General features: G+C 36.8%; 1 protein-coding gene across 3 annotated transcripts in view; it reads right to left on the reverse strand.

Annotated features, from left to right (window-relative positions):
* LOC131030756 (light-mediated development protein DET1) overlaps positions 1-18,440 on the reverse strand; it is a 211,882-nt gene that overhangs the window by 85,635 nt on the left and 107,807 nt on the right. For all 3 annotated transcript variants that reach the window (XM_057961679.2, XM_057961670.2, XM_057961684.2), the window contains exons 5-8: positions 12,184-12,249; positions 11,976-12,032; positions 11,653-11,733; positions 11,208-11,387 (exon numbers count right to left, since the gene is read on the reverse strand). In XM_057961679.2, the coding sequence (XP_057817662.1) occupies positions 11,208-11,387; positions 11,653-11,733; positions 11,976-12,032; positions 12,184-12,249 (384 nt within the window). The remainder of the gene's footprint in view (positions 1-11,207; positions 11,388-11,652; positions 11,734-11,975; positions 12,033-12,183; positions 12,250-18,440) is intronic.

An 18,440-nucleotide genomic window follows, 5' to 3' on the forward strand; every position in this document is an offset into this window, starting at 1 on the left:
CCACCCCCTCTCCTTATATTTGAGGAGGTTCTCTCTCATTGAGAGGATGTAAGAATGAAGTTTCTGTACAAGACTATAAATCCCTATGGAAGTGAGGAGAAGTGATATCCTCAGGTTCTGTCTATATCTTTTATAAACAATTTTTGTAAGTGTCATGACCTATCTCTTCTCTTCCTTTCATTCCCTAATGATGGATCATAGAGTTTGATCCAAAAGTTGGCATTAAAAATCTACAGAGTCAAATCCAGAAAAAATAAAAGCTAAAACATTATGGGCTGTGGAAATTTCATGTTTCTAATTTTTGTCAATGTTTTATAATAAAATGATGCTTTAAGGGGATTTTTGCCCAATAGGATTTTCACCAATGTGTATGTTGTATAATGTGTTTAATCTATGCTTCTATAATTCTCATGCTATTTATTTTATATTTTATTTATAATGATTAGTATCCTAAGATCCTAAATTCTAATATAGTAGCAGAGCAGGCCTAGGAAATGCCAATGACTTTTTTATATATAAGTTTGACAAAAAATTCATGCTAATCACTTTTACAAATGATACCAACTACTTAATATATTTGGTGCACATGACAAAGAGGAAAGAAGAAAGAAGAAGGCTTTTTCAGGAATCTAGAAGTTATTTTTAAACTTTTGATGGTGCCAAAGTGTAAAATTAGAGCAAGGATATTTCAAACTCGTCTAGAAATCTAATATGGCCCACTTATTCGTTACTCTCAGTTGTGCCACTTCAAAGTGTAAAGCAATGTATACTTTAAGTACATGCCTTCCTACTATTGGCCAACATAGGATAGTAAAAACCAACTATTTAATTATTAAGTATAATGTTTAGTTTTGGCTGTTATATTTCATAATCTGATTAATTAATTAAATTATAATATCAGATCAGAAGAACTTTTGAAAGTAACTATTCTATAATAAATCGTGATTCTTTTAATAGATCAAAGTCCTTTATAACTAAAAAATATGTGGCTTTTAACATGAGGGAAACAATCATAAGTTATGACACTTGGTATATACTATATAGTATATACTTTGTGTTTCGAAGAGTCCAAGTCTTATGGACTAGAGTGGTTCCTCTTGCTATGATTGTCTTGACCAAGATGTATATGAAAAGAATTCATGTATTCTAAGGGTTGTATACAATTTAGGCATCACACTATAATCTACCATGCCCTTGATTGATCATAGAAGTCTATTTAAGTTGTATGACAACACAAAACCTATTGAAACTTATACAGCATGGTTGCATGCCTTGTTTTGTCCTACTAACCCTTTAGGGGATTAAATTTTTGCACGTGATCTTTATAGTCATCTAAAAAGTTTCCTATTTCTCTAAAAGACCTCTTATTCTCGTCATATCAAATGGACAAAAAAAGGTCATCCCTTCTACAAAGATGCAAGGAGACAACGTCAACCAAAAGTCAAAGGTAAAATTTATCAGTCTTACACATCAAAAGACAAAGTGGAGTTGCATAAACTTTCATGCATCATTGGCTACTATATTTTCTTTTCTCTCTTGAAAATTACTTTAGTTTACCTTTTTTTATGACATCCGAGTAATTAAAAAACCTCTAATCTACCAGAGAACAGAATGAATATAATATTTGCACACCATCTATTCAATACATTCTACAAATATATAGGCTCAAATGCGGTGAACTGTGTGCCTTCAAAATAGCACTCACGGTTCAACAAATAATGAACTATATCCTAAGTTGTTCTAACAAAAAACATACGTTTGCAAGAAAACAAAAACAAATAAAACAAACTATCTATGTGAACTAAATGATAGAATACCCAACATTCCTCCCTTATTACATCATTTCTTTAAAGTACTAATAAGAGAATCCTAAAAGCATTCAAACTTTACATGTGCAAGAGGCTTGGTGAAGATATCAGCACGTTGTTCTTGTGTGGAACACTAGAGCTGAATGCTGTTTTGCTGAACATGTTCTTGTATGAAGTGACAATCAACTTCAATATGCTTGGTCCGTTCATGAAACACTGGATTGCGAACAAGCTTGATAATGCTTTGATTGTCACAATAGAGGATTGTAGGTTGACTCTATGATACTCCCAATCCTTCTAGTATGCAACGTAGCCAAACTACTTCACAAACTGTTGCACTTGCTGCACGATATTTTGCTTCTGTTGAAGAACGAGCAACTGCATCTTGCTTCTTACTTCCCCAAGAAATAGGTCTTGAACCTAGGAAGAAAACGAATCCAGATGTGGATTTCCTATCATCAACTGAACCTGCATAATCTACATCTATGTATCCTGTCAAGAAGAATGGATCACTCCTTTTACATTCCAAACCATGATTCATTGTACCTTGGATATACCTTAGTACCCATTCCACTGCTTTCCAATGACACATTTTTGGTTCCTGCATGAATCTTGATAGATAATTAACAGAAAAACTAATATTTGGTCTGGTGTAAGTCAAGTAAATCAAACCTCCAATCATTTATCGATAGAGAGTTGCATTCACTAGAGGGGATGTATCAGATGTAGATAACTACAATCCTGATTCCATAGGTGTAGACATGGGTTTGCAATCCATCATTCTGAATTTCTCAAGCAATGTCTTAGCATACTTTTTTTGTGACATGAAGATATGGTGATTTGTTTACCATACCTCTAAGCCTAGACAATAGTGCAGTAGCCCAAGATCTCTCATATCAAAAGCCTTCTTGAGATCATTCTTGGTTGTTTCAACCATTGCTTTTGAGCTGCTTGTGATAACCAAGTCATCAACATATACATTAATGATCACAATATCCCCCCCCCCCCGATCCTTGAGGTAGAGGTTTGGATCATATGGATGCCTAGTGAAACCATGTTTTAGCAAATGTTCAGCAATTTTTATATACCAGGCTCTAGGGGCCTGTTTGAGACCATATAGGGACTTGACAAGTTTGCAAACCATTTCTTCTTTACCAGGTGCAATATATCCCTCTGGTTGGGTCATATAGACATCTTCCTTAAGGTCTCCATTAAGAAAGGAACTTTTTAGATCCATTTGGTATAATTTCCATCCAAATTGAGCAGCTAAAGCAAACATCATTCTAATTGTTTTTCTCTTTATTGTGGGAGCGAAGGTTTCCTCATAGTCTATCCCTTCTTTTTGGGCATAGCCTTTAGCTACAAGTCTAGCCTTATGTTTATCTATACTACCATCTGCTTTATACCTAGTTTTGAATATCCATTTACATCCAATTGCTTTCTTACCAGGTGGTAGATCAATGAGCTCCCAAGTGTTGTTTTTCATCAGAGATTGATACTTTGCATCCATAGCCTCTTTCCAAGGCTTTTACTCTAGTGCTTCCTAAACATTAGATGGCTCAAAATTTTCAACAACTGTAGTCATTAGAGCTAAGTTTACCTCATTGCAAGCCATGCCGCGAGTCCTCAAACCTGAAGTGGAAGTGTTTGGGATTCCATCTAGAACCTGAAGTGGAAGTGTTTGGGATTCCATCTAGCTTTGCATCTTGAATGGTACTAGTATGCCACTTCGATAAGGGTTTTGTGACACTGGTGGGTGTTGATTGACTATCAACACTCCCATCATTTTTGCCATCCATGTTGAATATAGGAGCACTATTTGAAGTAGATGATGATGTGGAAGGAGAGCTTACATCATTCTTCTCTTCATAAATTACATCTCTACTAATGTAAATCTTCTTTGTGTTAGGATCCATAAGGCAATATGCCTTAGATTCATTAATATATCCAAGAAGAATACATTGCATTGACTTTTCATCAAGCTTCTTCCTTTTTTGTTTAGGAATATGCATATAGGCAGTGCATCCAAAAACACGAAGATGTGAGATAAAAGGTTTTACCCCTGTCTATGCTTCCTCTGGAGTAATGCCATCAAGGGCTTTGGTTGGTTCACGATTCAAAAGATAAACAATGTTGTGAACAACTTCAGCCCAATATGCATGCTCTAGTTGAGAATCTTTCAACATACTTCAGACCATCTCCACAATGATGCGATCTTCATTCCGCAACACCATTTTGCTAAGGTGTGTATGCTGCAATCTGTTGACGCCGAATGCCATTTTCCTTCAGATATGTGGAGAATTCTATGCTAGTGTTTCCCCCCCCCCCCTCGATTTGAGCAGAGGGCACAAATATAGTGAGTCGTATCTTTTTCCACCTGAGTGCGAAACTCTTTGAAATAGGAAAGAGCTTCACCTTTATGCTGCAAGCAATATACCCACATTTTCCTTGGATGATCATCAACAAAAAGTTGAAAGTACCTTTATCCATTGTGACTAGGTGGCATGGGACCGCACAAATCGGTATGCACCAGCTACAAAGGTTGTCTTGCACGATGCCCACTGGGATAGAAGGGTGCTCTATGTTGTTTTCTAGCAACACAGCTAGAAAAAACACAAGTAATGGAAGCCCTTTGACCATGCTTTTTTGATTGAGTTTTAGCAAGTAACTAGCGCTTAAATGACCAAATCTATGATGCCAAAGTAGAGAAAGATCATTTTCCTTACTAAGGCTTGATTATTAGTAGTTGTATCAAGCCTAAACATTTTGCCGATCTCAGTCGCATTGGCAACAATCTTATCATATTTAGACTTATCTTTGATAAGACAAATCTTTTTATCATGATAACTATCAAACTCAATCCTAAGGTTGTGGTCAAGAAATTGATTAACAGAAAGGAGATTTTTGGTAAGTCCCGGCATGTACAAGACATCATTAAGCCTACAGCAATTCATGCCAAACTTCAAAGAGATGTCACCAATACTTTTGATGTCATGGGTGGTATCATCTCCAAGAATGACCATACCATGATCGGGTTTCAATGTGAGAAACCACTCCTTCTGTTCAGTCATGTGCTTTGTAGCACCAAAGTCCACATACCATATTGAGGTTGATTGTGAACCAATGTTCCACGGGCGTTGGGGATGAGGGAACGCAGGGACGGACTTCGAGGATGGGGGAACAAAGGGTTTAAGTTTTGGGGATGGGGGGACATGGGCCTGGGGGGGAATGCATCCCCGTGGAACACTGTTGTGAACCATCTTCTAAAATGTGGGCTAACAACACGTACTCCTCATCTGGAGAATCTTTTGCTTCAGCAACAGTGCTTTGTTGTTTCTGCTTGTTCTTCTGCTCCCATTTGTGGTTTGCCACTTGGAAATGGCTTCTTTTGATGTGATTTGTTGGATGACCCTTTGTTGAAGGAGTTGTACCAACAATTTTTCACATCATGTCCAACTCTTTCATAGATTGGACACTTCTTCTGAGGTCTGGATGTGTTACCAGATTTGGGAGCCCCATTGAACTACTTCATAGGCTTCTTGCCTCTATGACGTGTAGTCATGGCATGATCATCCTGATCATGTTCCTAGTTGATAGATTCTTCTTTTTGGAGTATATTTCCTAGCTTCTCATATGTGGGGGTCGTCTCAGTGACATTTAGAGTTGTCACAAAGACCTTGTATGTAGACAGTAGTGCCCCTAGAACAATCGGCACCAAAACTGCATCATCAGAGTTTTCTCCCAATGCTTGTAAGGGAGCTCTCAACAATGCAATTCTTTTGAGAAAGGATTCCAACTATTCTCCATTCTTCATCTTTAGGCTGTGGAGCTGACTCTACAAATTCAAGATCTGATTCTAATTTTTTGCCTCATACACCGTCTTTAGCTTGTCCCATGCATCTTTGGTTGTGGACAAATCGCGGATAAAGGACTGAACATCATCAGACACACTAAACAAATGATCAATTTTGCCTTTCTATCAGCTTGATCAATTTTTTTCTGCTCATCGGCATCTGTCTTGTGGCGTGTTAGTGGTGCCATAAACCACATCCCAAACTTCTTCAAACTCAAGTTGAGTTTTGAGTTTGGTGTTGCATGCAGAATAATTATTCCCCCACAACAACTGAGAATCTGGAAGAAGAAACTTTGGAGAACTGCTTGCCATATTGTTCTATTGTTCTTCACTCAGTGAAAGAAAAATAACACCCTTTTGAAGAGTTCAAAATTACATAATTTGTTTCAAAACAAGGCTTACAATTGCTCATTTTGCATATAATTGCTCATAGACACATGAAAAAAAATTATTTGAAAAACAAACTGAGAAATTTCAGAAAATGCCAATATTTGTGAGCATCTCTTATCTGACTTTCACTGATACTATGCTATGTTTTATTTGCAGTATTATGTGATGTTTAGACAATGTTAATTGAACAGTGGTTTAGAATTTCTTATGAGAAATGATTTCATTGGATAGTTAATGAAGTTTTGTATTGCTATCTAATCTTATTCATACATGTTAGAATAACTGATGTGGTTTCGAGCTAACTATATTCTTATGAGCTAGTGATTGCAGGAAACACATCGTCACTGTCTTTGTTTCTGACGCATATATATATACTATTGCTTTGTAGTCACTGATTGTTGCATTATTTAATTTGTTGCCCCTTATGCTGCTCTTAAAATATTATTGTTGCTGCTCATTGTTTACTGCCCTTAGGATTTATCTCTGCTTATGGCTGTTGTTTCCTCCTAGAATATTTTATTCCATTCCTTTATATCTCTCAATGTGAGGGAGAGGTCACACCTCTTCATCATGCATGCCCTTTGGCAAGAAGCACACCCTTTCACCATTAGCACCCTTTGAAAGAGTGCAACTCTTCATTATTTCTGCTCTTTGAAAGGGACACAACCTTTCACAATCAGATCTGCACTACTGGTTGTAGATTCAAGTGGTTGTTCAAATGAAGTTCTCTTCTCCCTTTTATACCTCATGTTTGAGGGAGTTGCAACTTTTCATTTCATGCCTTTTAACCATTCATTAAACTGAAATGAATTTTAATTATTTAAAAAAAAAAATTATATTTTTATTTTTATTTTTTCAGATTTAGATTTTATTATTAGTATTTATTATTAAATCCTATTTCAAAATAGGGACATTACACTTGATAGATTAGTTCTTTGAACTATTTATATGCACATGTAATCATTCATGGATAGTTGATGTTAATACTTGCATGTACAAAAGTTAAATTTCATTTACTTGTGTTTTCAAAAAAAATTCAGTTCTATGAATTGTCATTTGTATAGCATCGAAAAGATAGTTTACATTCTTTTTCTGCTATAGAACTTAGCATGTTACATTACCCATATAACATTTTAAAATTATTCTAATATAAATATAAATTTATATCTATTTATGCTTTATTAAGCATATCCCATTTTAAATTAATTATACTCCAATAACTATTAGATTGTTGATTATTTATAAATGGTAGTTTTGAATAGATGTGAACAATACTCTATCAGGTATTTTGACACCCCCTTCTATATTTAAGGAGTTTCTCTCTCATTGAGAGGTTGTAAGAATTTGAGTTTTTGCAGAAAATTATAAAGTCTTGTGGAAATGATATCCCCAAGCTATATCTATATTTTATAGACAGTTTTTTCAAGTGTTTTACAATAAAATGATGTTTCATAGGGTTTTTTACCTAGAAGAGTTTTCCACGTGTATATGTTGAGTTGTGTGTTTAATCTATGCTTCTATAATTCTCATGAACATTATTGTATATTTTATTTATAATCATTAGTATCCTAAAATCCTAATTTCAAACAAACCAACATTGAGGAAAGCAAAAGCATTGAAGAGATACAAGATGCAACATAATAGGTCAATATAATACAATATTGTTTGGTATAATGCAGTTACTTATGTTACAGTGCAAATAAAACAAGAAGGCTAGCAGCCACATTTTGGCTCTTAATCCTTTACCCTCAACCCCTGCCAGCCAAATTGTTATAGCTAGTGCAAATGGGTGGCACATCAAGAAGCGACATAAAGGAAGCTCTATTTGCTAGTGTTTATTATTAGAATAATATCTTCTTACTCTGTTAGTTAATGGTCATCTTAGTGTAATTAGTTAGTTTCTGATTTTGTCTTCAATTATCATTTGTTTCTTTAGGAAACATCGATCTTGTAATCTCTATTTAAAGAGCTTTCACTCCTTTGTTTAATTACAATCGAATATTATATTATCTAAACATGGTATCAGAGTGGGTTTGAACCCATCTCCCTCGTGGGAGGGCTCAGGATTTTGGGAAAACCATTTTTCTAGGGTTTCAATGCGATCTGTGTGAAAAAAAGGAGAGGTTGGTTTCTGTGTTCAAACCCGTGAAGGGTTTTTACCCGTCTGCTGGGTGGTTCGTGGTTGCGGGTTTGTTCGCGAGGCATTAAATCACAATTTTTCTTTTCGTGAACTGTTTGCAGCGCTCGAGTTTTGGTTGTTCCTGCAACCTTTGTCTTTTGCATCTCTGTTTGTGGCGTTTGCTTCGCTATCGTGAATTTTTTGGGGGACGTCGTCTTTGTGACCTCGTTGCTGCGTGATTTTCTTTCTGACGCAAGGGTTCCTTTTTTTACAGCTCTCTGTGTTTGACGCGAGGGTGTATTTTCTTGGGAGTCGACTCTCTTTGCAACTCGTGCCTTCTTTTTCCCATGTCTTCTGCGATTTCTTTGTGCCGTTTTTGAGCCCACGACATGCTATCTGGGGTTCAAACGAAATCGTGATGGGTTTTGGGTTGAGTTTTTTTCTCAGTGTGCATCGCTACTTCTGGGCACGCGATTTTCGTGTTATCTTTGCTCGCAACCAGGGTTTCCAGGTCTCTAAATCCGTGTGACCTCTGTCGTCTATTTTTCGCGATGGCTTTGCACTGTTTTTTGGGGATTTTCTAATAAAATCATGTCTGCATTCTGCGCCTGAAAAAGTTTCCAAGTGAGAAGTGTTTTATAATTTTTCCCATAAAAATTATTTGGTGGGTTTATAATTTTGTCCCTAAGAAAATTATTTGGTGGGTTTTAATAATTTTTTCCCCAAATTTCTGATGGGTTTTTCTAAAATTTCTCCCTTAAAAAATTTTGGGAGGGTTTTACTAATTTTTATCCTAAAAAAAAAAATTCTATTGAGTTTTACCATTTTTCCTCAAAAACGAAGTTTTGTATTTTAATCCGTGTCTCAAATTTTGTGTCTTGGTTTTTGATCGATTTTTCACCTCAAAAATCGTGTTTGGTCTTCTATAATTCGCGATGTTCGCGTGGGATTATGGGTTTTGCTTGATTTTTTCCTCAAAAATCATGGGTACAAGTGTTCCTGTCTTGGGGTTTTTATCATTTTTTCCAAAAAAATGATGCTTTGTAATCTTCCTTTTTTGGGTTTGGAGATTTTTTCCTCAAAAGTGGTGGCTTGTTGCAATCTGAATTGGGGCATCATACTCATCTACAAAAGTTTGTTGGGGGTTTGCCGATTTTTCCTCAAAATCGTGGTTTCAGTTTCATCTTCATCTTGGTGACTCTGGCTACAGGGAGTGATACCTTTGTTACCCAACGTCAGGTTGGATGATTTGTGGTGATATCCAGAAGTTTTGTGGATTCTAGGAGGGTCAGTGGCAGGCTTTTGTCACAGAGCGTTCTGAGAAAAAGGGGGCAGCCTTCTCTGTTTAGTTAGAACGATGACCATTAAAGGAGGGTATTAGAATAATATCTTCTTATTCTATTAGGTAATGGTCATCTTAGTGTAATTAGTTGGTTTCTAATTTTGCCTTCAAGTATCGTTTGTTTCTTTAAGAAACATCGATCTTGTAATCTCTATTTAAGGAGCTTTCACTCCTTTGTTTAATTACAATCGAATATTAAATTATCAGAACATTTATGGGAAAAGTATTGGGAGAATTCGATAAATTCAGATGACCGTGCATTATATGATGCTTAGAATTCAAAAAACAATGCTATAACAAGAATACTTATGTAAGAAACATATTTCTAGTTTGTAATTTCCTCTTTGAAATAGCAGTATGGATTTTGATGCTTTTGTTCAGATATAACTATACAGGCCTGAAATGTGAAAGGATATATGGACTCAAAGTTTGAAATGTATATGGTCTATGAATTTTTTTGCTGACTCTATATTGGAGCCTACACCAAGAAAGTTTCTCCTAAATCTTCTTGGCCCCTGGAAACAGACAGTTTCACACTTTATATGTGAGGCTAAATGTCCCTTTTTTTTTTGCCTCATCAAGAAAAAATAACAGATTTTAATATTGCATTAAATAATATTACTTTTACATTGTTAGATATAATATTATAAATAATCTAAATTCGTTTCAATATTAGAAATATGATGTTTATTTCATACAATAGTTTCACACTTTATATGTGAGGCTAGATGTCCCTTTTTTATTTACCTCATAAAAAAAAAGAACAGATTTAAATATCAATTCTATTAGATTTCCACAATCCATGATAATGAAGTAAACAGTTTCTGGATTTGATTGTGTGCAAGTTTTTACACATCAAGAACTCTCATTTATCCTGATGATGGATCACGGAGTGTGATCCGAGTTCTTGATGTGTAAAAACTTGCACACAATCAAATCCAGAAACTGTTTACTTCATATTTAAATATTGCATTTAATATTATTACTTCAACATTGTTAAATAAAATATTATAAATATTCTAAATTTGTGTCACTATTAGAGATATGATGCTTATTTCATACAATATATTCCTTCACATATCTCCCCTCTTCCTCCAGCTTGATCCAAACAAGGGAAAAAACATTACATGGCCATACAACCCCCTCTGAAACCATGCCTGGAACATATTTGCTTTGAAAAAGCTTCGTGAGCAGTAAACCTATCATTAGGTTCAGTATCATTCCACACATCAATTGTGAGAACTTTATACACTCTACTTTAAGGACTGAACATTTACACTCATGTTACTGTTTGTACTCATTTACTGACAATCTGAATACAGGATTCATAAAATAACACAAGCAATAATTGGGCTCAATATCATTCCACCAATTAAATACGAGAAAGTTATACATTCCACTTGAAGAACTGAGAATTTGCACTCACAATTACAGTTTGTGTTTATTTCTCAACAATGTGAAAAGAGAGGCCTCAGTAGAGCAAATCAAGAAAGGAAAATCCTTCCATGGAACTGTTGGCTAATTATCAACTCCCCACTTATACAGATTAAGTTAGAAGATAACGTATATCAGATTTCCACAATGAAAATGACCTTCTGACTTATATGAGTTATACAAAGCGGAAAATTTCATCTAGGTTATAGAAAATAGTAAAAATAACATTGACAGAATTGAATGAATGATAAAAAGGGGTACCTGTGAATAGCTACTAGCTTTGTTCTTAATGCAGGCATCCTTTTGCTTTCTTAGTTGCTCTCTTGCACAGACATTGTTGGAGTATGAAGATATAAACCTCATATATAAGGGATATGGTGATGGTACACGGAATTGATCGCAATATTGCTCAAACAGGCACAGTAATTCCTCTGAAGAATTCTGCAGCAATAACAAAACAGAAGGTGGGTCCCACCTCATGTAACTGTGACGGAATTATCTATGAAAGGAGCTCTGCATCTTTAATCTTTCATCATTCTCATCCTGATGATGGGTCTCGAAGGAGACGTGAAACGCCGATGGCATTTTGCTTTTACACAGTCTGTCTTCGAAAATCATTTTCTCAGAACAGAGGATGTCAGATGTCCAAATTTCTAAAGCCTGGAAATTTTCTATTGAACAGTAAGCAGGCAAAAGTAAATTTTACCTGGTAAAAAGCAACTACTTCAGTTGTCTCCATATTATACACAGCAAAAAATGCAGTCTGATAATCTGAGCTTCTTGACACCTGGGATTACAAACCAATAAATCTCTAAGTAGGAAACAGATCTATACACTATTTAAAAAACCCTAATGAAATTGATTACTGGTTGTAGAAGTACAAGATTTATCCAACCAACGAAATTATCTACCAGATCTTAGAAGCAAGAAAAATTATAATTTTCTTAGGTGGAAAATAACACTAAGTGCCTGACGAGCCTTGATGTAAAATTATCACCATAAAAAAATCCATGATGAAGAAACGCTCACCCCTCCATCTACACTGCCAAACTTGATGAGGAGATGATGTCGATCTAAGAACTGCACCTGACTCATCATAATAAAACATAGAGTTGGTTAATTAAGATGTAATAGTGGGATACAATTTGATAACTATTGCAATAATTCAATCAACATTATGTCAAAAAAGGCAGTCATTCCTCCACAATCAATCTAAACACTTGAGCATGATACTTACCTTCCACATCACAAGGTCAACATAGTGCTGGAAATGGTAATAGAACCTCTTCATATGCTGAACCCTCTGAAGTCACAAGAACAGATTTCCTTAGCACTAGAGTTTATGTGATTTATTAGAGTGGTGTCTCAAGTAGTGAAGAGTAACTGTAACAGAAATATATGCCGTGCAAGAATAAATCCTTATACACATGATCACAAATGAAAGCCACATGCAAAAGTGAAGCCAAGCATTGAAAACCAGTATGCATAGGTTTTGGCATGTTTAACAAACACATCATAGCATTTCAAAGGCATTAGGTTTGTCTGGAATCAAATGTTGTCTTGGAGAAAGACATTCAACAGCATATAATAAATTCAACATTCAAGAGCTAATTAACTTGTGGTGGAAACTATTAACTTGTTAATAGCTTCTCATATAGCTCCTTAAAAACAAAACTGCAGGGAATATAAAAACAAGTTACAGTATGTACACAACATATTAAAATTGATATCCTAAGTAGAAAACATATATTCTTAACATTCTTCACCATTATATTTACTATCAAATGTCATTTTCCTCCATGTAACATTCTTTTGAGTTCATTTGTTGGAAATAAACATTTTTAGTTACTAACTGCGATCTCAAATGTTACTTTGTTCAGTTGTGTTGTATTGTATACATAGATGTTATTCATAGGGCACTACCAAGATGTTTCCTGCAGGGTCCATTGGAGGCTCCTCCAAAGTCCTCATCAGAGCTTTTCTTCAAGTATGTAATTAAGCAAACATGCACCATAGTGCTGTACTAATTGATCATTGTTACTCAGTTGATGTAATTCAAATTGTAATGCCCCAACCTTGTGATGCCAACTTGGTGAACCCATTTGGTGCATATTTAGACTATGGTATAATATTGCCCCCTAATACATTTAGAAAACATCATGTATTTTGAATAGAACTAACTGTATAATGGTATTTTGCACTGCCAATCATGTGACCTTTACAAATATATGGAACATTGGTCCATCAAATTTTGTCCTTAGACTATAAAACATAAACATAACAAGGCTTTAGATGAGATTAAATAAGTTAATACCTCTTATCTAGAGTATCATATAGCTCTCCATTTCGTACTTGCACATTTTATGTAAGTTAAACTAGAAAAGTTAAAAAAACAATCAGTTTCCTGAAGCACCAAGTCAGTGAATCCTCAAACATGGAATACCCAAGAAGCAATAGAATCATCAAAAATATTATCAACCATGCGAAAATTCAATTGTAAATTTAATATATAATAAAATATTATAACATATGTTAAGTGTTAGTGAGCAAGTGCTTCTCTCATGCACCAGTGTCTAACAAGAATTCAGTCTATACAAGGCCTCATTATTAGAGTTTCTTTTTTATGGCCACCATGCAACAAACTGACTATGAGAAAGAGATCGTCTAGCCTCATCTTGTTAAAGCCTCAGAATCCTACCAGGCAATCGATCACATTATTGTTCATATTTTGCATGTCAATTAAGAGTGATGTCTATGTTGTCTAATTTAATATTAACATGAGCTATTAGTGTTGTCATCACTATCAACACTATCACCAAAAAATTAACTACTGAAATAGTACCTATCAACAGTTTTGTAGAATGAACAAGCAAATTATACTTTAGATACTTCCATTCCACTTGTTAATATTAAAAAGAAGGCATACAAAACTCAATCTAAGATCTACCATTCCATTGCCTATTGCATAGTTTGCAAACTCAAACTCAACAACACAAAAAAATTCTACTCAACCAAATAAAAACAAACAAAACTCAACAACTTAAATTATACTTAATTTTCGAAAAATAAATAGATTTTATGCAAAATAAAGCTACAAAATGTACCAAATGAGTTTAAAAGGAGCTTGGCAGCAATGCCCCTAGCACAGTCAATGGGCAATACCCCTTGTGAGGACTAGGGCAATGCCCTTTGTGTGTTCCCTACCATAGTACAAGATAGAGTCGAGGGTGAAGCCCTTGCCACTAAGACCAAATGAAAACTTCCAAAACCACATAGAATTTCATGGCACGTGCCATTTTAATAATTTTTAGAAAGGCAAAAAACTATGTTTTTTCAATGTTTATGCCATATTTTATCACATAGGGTCACCTATTCCATGTTGAACAGGTTTTTTTGTGTGAACTTGACAAGTTTCAACAAGTACTCAACATGTTTAGAGTCTATGACTTGCTGAAAATTGGCCAACAAGGATCACATGTTTTTCCTAAGAGTAATCGGCTAGTGAAAAATCTCATGAGTACTCAACAAGTTTGTATACTATGGTCCATTGTACAGACTGATTACTGTACAAACAATCCCCAAGGAAAAGACAAGTTGAAGTAGCTCTAATAAAAGGAAAGGGATTAGCAATTGAAACATTAAAATATTATAGACAAATTTGTCACTAATATAAAATGTGCCCCAACAATTGTCTCTAATAGTCTTCTCGTTTCACTGCCTGGTTGCAGTGTTGACTCTGGTGATTCAGCTCGTGCCTTTCCATCCTCCTTGTTGAGCCATTTTAAGGGTTCCGGTCCCCTTGCTTTTGAGGTTTGATAGCTGTGTTGTCACTGCTTTCTCTCAACTCTACATATCTGCTCATTCTACTACTTCCTTATCGTGGAGTTTGAGCGGAGTTATTCATGATTGGTTGAGGGCACCCTAGGTGCCCTTCCTTTCTCTCCATTGAAGTGGAATTCTTGACTGGTGGGTGCTGACCAAGTGAGGGTCATCGGCCTTTTTGTCAGGCCTTAAGGTCTCTATGGCTTTAGAGGCTACGGTTATTTTACTATCTGGTATCATTGTTGGGATTGCTGCTACCAACTTTCCTAGCTATGCTACGGCTATTCCTATTGAGGTGGTTTCAGTTGTTGGTATTGTTTCATTAAGTCCAATAGAGGCAAACTCTCTAATGATTTGGACTGTTGTTGGACCTATAGAAGTGGCGTTTGTAGTAAAAGCTCTCGGCTCTGAGGAGGTCGCTTTAGGCTGAAGGTTGTTTCTTCTTCAAAGGTTCTATAGAGATGTACTCTGTGGAGAGTTATTTACTTATTTTGTTGATGAACCTATAGAGGTGGTTCCTGAAGCAGAGTATGTAGAGGTTTCGACTCTAATAAAGTGTCTCCTGGCTGGAAGATGTGTTTCAGTGAGGGTTCAGTGTGTGATTTTCTTCTAACTTTGTATTTCTCATGTTTCTGGGAACATTGTGGTCTTCTTAGTTGTAAATTTTACAGCTCAAGGTGTTGTACAAGGTTTTGGGATTCCTTTAAAACCTATTGGTTTTAGGTTTGATGTGGGGGCTTTGGTTGTCGCATTCCTTGGCTGTGTTTGATACAATGCAAGGTGATTTCTATTTCTCTATGTTATTAAAACTTGCCCCTTTGTATTGGAAAGTTATTTTTGTTGCATATTTTGTCATTGATGTCAAAGGATGACATTCAAGGTTGTATGAGTGCTTGTCAAGTTACTGATTAGTCATTAGATTTTCATCAATTGTTCAGTTGAGCTACCTAGTTGAGTGCTTGAGCTGCTTGAGCTACTTGCCTACTTGTTTGAGCTACTCATTTGAGCTACTTGGTTGGTTGCCTGCTTGAGCTACTTGGCTGTCTAGTTGAGCTACTTGGGTGTCTACTTAAGCTGGCTGCTTGTCTGCTTGTTTGTGCCAAGTCAAATTATATGCCACGTCATTGTTTGATCATTCTAAGGGGTCGATGTCTATTAAGGTTAAATAAGCTCTCACAATGTATTCATACTTGGCATCTTTTTGTGGCTTGTGATAAATTTGCCGTTATATATTTTTGGCAAATTGCAATTTGTTTATTATTTGCCAATATCTTTAACGTGGGTGGAATCAATAAAGAGCATCTTTGTCTGATAATGGCAGCTATTTTTTGGTATGTCTACTTTGCATTTTTTTTTCTGACCAACCATTTTCCTTGTAGATGCTTTGTAATGCTTCTTCTATTTTTGAGAAGTCGTTCTTCTCTTCTTTCGGAGGTTGTGTTTAAGAAGGCCATTTTCTTCTAAGTCAAAAAGATAATATAGTGGAGGCACCCTTTTTTGAAGACACACGATAAATAAAAAAAGGTAGAGTCTGCAGCTTCTAATAAAAGAAAAAAAGAATCAGTCAGTTTGCAGAGCCCATATGGAGTATTATTAAGCATAAAAATCAAGCCATTTCGTGTGGTATGATGTAGATGAGTTTGAGTGTGTTTTAAATTGATGGAGAAAAGCGCAGATAACTGATAAAAGAAGATCTTTGCAAACTTATGAGAAGAAAAAAAGGAGGAATTTCTGTAGAGATTTATAGTGTTTTCACAGCACAGCTGAAGAAGGATTTGTTGCAGATTAGAAGAAGGTTATGAAGTCAAATATCATATAAGATAGAGTTAAGTGTATATGTTATGTGTTGAAGATATAGCTTCGATAGAGATTATCGGCTCCTTATTTATCTTGTCTAGCATCGGCTTCTTAGCTTTCGTTCCTTCCTTGCCTTGTTTACCGTCGGTGACTCTTCATGTTGCAACGGCTGTCGATGAAGGTGATGTGGCTGTCGGTGGAGGCGATGAGGTTGTCGGTGAAGGTGAAGAGGCTGTCCGTGCAGAAGTAATTGTCAATGCCTCTACTTCTCCCTTCATGTGACTCTTCATTGATATTCCGATATGTTATATTTGTCATTCTTCCTTGTCACATCTTCCTCTCTTGCAGCTTTCTTGATCAGCTTCTTCTTCCTTATGATCGTGTTTGTCAAATCAGAAATAGTGTGTATTTCTTTCTGCATACTGAGTTTCAGATATAGGAAGGTTTTGGTTTGTATTCAATTTGTATCAGCTGAGTTCATTTTTGATTGATTCATAGAGAATTGAACTCACATTATTAGGATCACCACGTACAAGCACACAAGGCACCAGAGGAGCGAGACCCAGCGGTGGGATGGCAAGTAAGCAGAAGCTACCGAAGTTCAACGGCGACGGGAAGGAAGATCCCGTCTGCCATTGTCGCACTTGCGAAACCATATGGTCAGCGAACGGTGTTACCGACCAGGACGAGTGGGTAACACAATTTCCAGCAACCTTAAGGGGAGTGGCCATCGACTGGTACTCCGATACGGATAAGGCCAAAGTTGGCACATGGCCCAACCTAGAGACGGAGTTCGGGATAGAGTTTCGTCTCCTCAGAGACGACAATGAAATAGTAGCCGAAATCTATGGCACAAAGCAGAACAAGAATGAGACTGTTCGAGCCTATAGTCGGCGGCTCAAGAAACTGTTGGGGAAAATGGAGAGTCAACTAGCGGATGGGTTGAAAAAGAGATGGTTCGTGGAGGGACTGAAACACTCCATCCGGAAGAAGATGAAAATTGTTCCACCAACCTCGTACGAAGATGCATATAATAGAGCGATGGATCTCGAGAGTGAGACCAAGATATCCAAGAAGAAAAAGAAGAAGGATAGCTTGTCTGAGGATGATGACTCTTCCGAGGGAAGCAACAGCGATGGCGAGCCCGGCAAAAAGGTGCAAGCCCTGCAGAAGGACATGCTGAGGATGATGAAAAAGCTGAAGGTTATGAAGGGAGGTCCGAGCAAGACCGACGAAGGGGAGCATTGGTGCACGGAATGTAAGACGGATGGCCACACGAAAGGCTCCTGCCAAAAGAAGGCCTATTGTGATATATGCTAGTTGATGGGGCATCCCACCAGGGAATGCCCCTACGACATGAAAACACGAAACCAACAAGTATTGCTTACGCAGGAACAACCAACTACATCGGGCGGTACTGGCAGCTCCCAGGCGAACAACAATGCAACATCGGGAGGCTGCCGAGATAACCGGTGGGGAGGACAAAACAACAATAACAATACAAGGAACCGGATCCAATACGACTCCAAAGGCCGACCGATGGTACAATGCAGAGCGTGCAACCAGTGGGGGCACTTCGCCCGAGACCACCCGAAGGAAGAGGCCACACAATATTTGTGCAAATGATGCGAACCGGGAGACCACGAAGACGCCACCTGCTCGAAGTCCGGCGTCAACTTGCTCAATATCGAGGAAACCAAAGAAGAGGAAGTGTTGGCCGTAACCCGCACCCAAGCCAGACACGCAATGTGCCCAGACCCGGAGACGGAGAAGAGAAGGGTACGGGAAGCACGGGAAGAAATTGAGAAAGAGATATGAGAAAGGGCGAAGGCGAAGGGTACGACGGGTACTTCTAGCCGACCGGAGGCGGAGGAG

Source organism: Cryptomeria japonica, chromosome 4 (genome assembly GCF_030272615.1).
Source record: "Cryptomeria japonica chromosome 4, Sugi_1.0, whole genome shotgun sequence".
NCBI classification, from domain to species: Eukaryota; Viridiplantae; Streptophyta; class Pinopsida; order Cupressales; family Cupressaceae; genus Cryptomeria; species Cryptomeria japonica.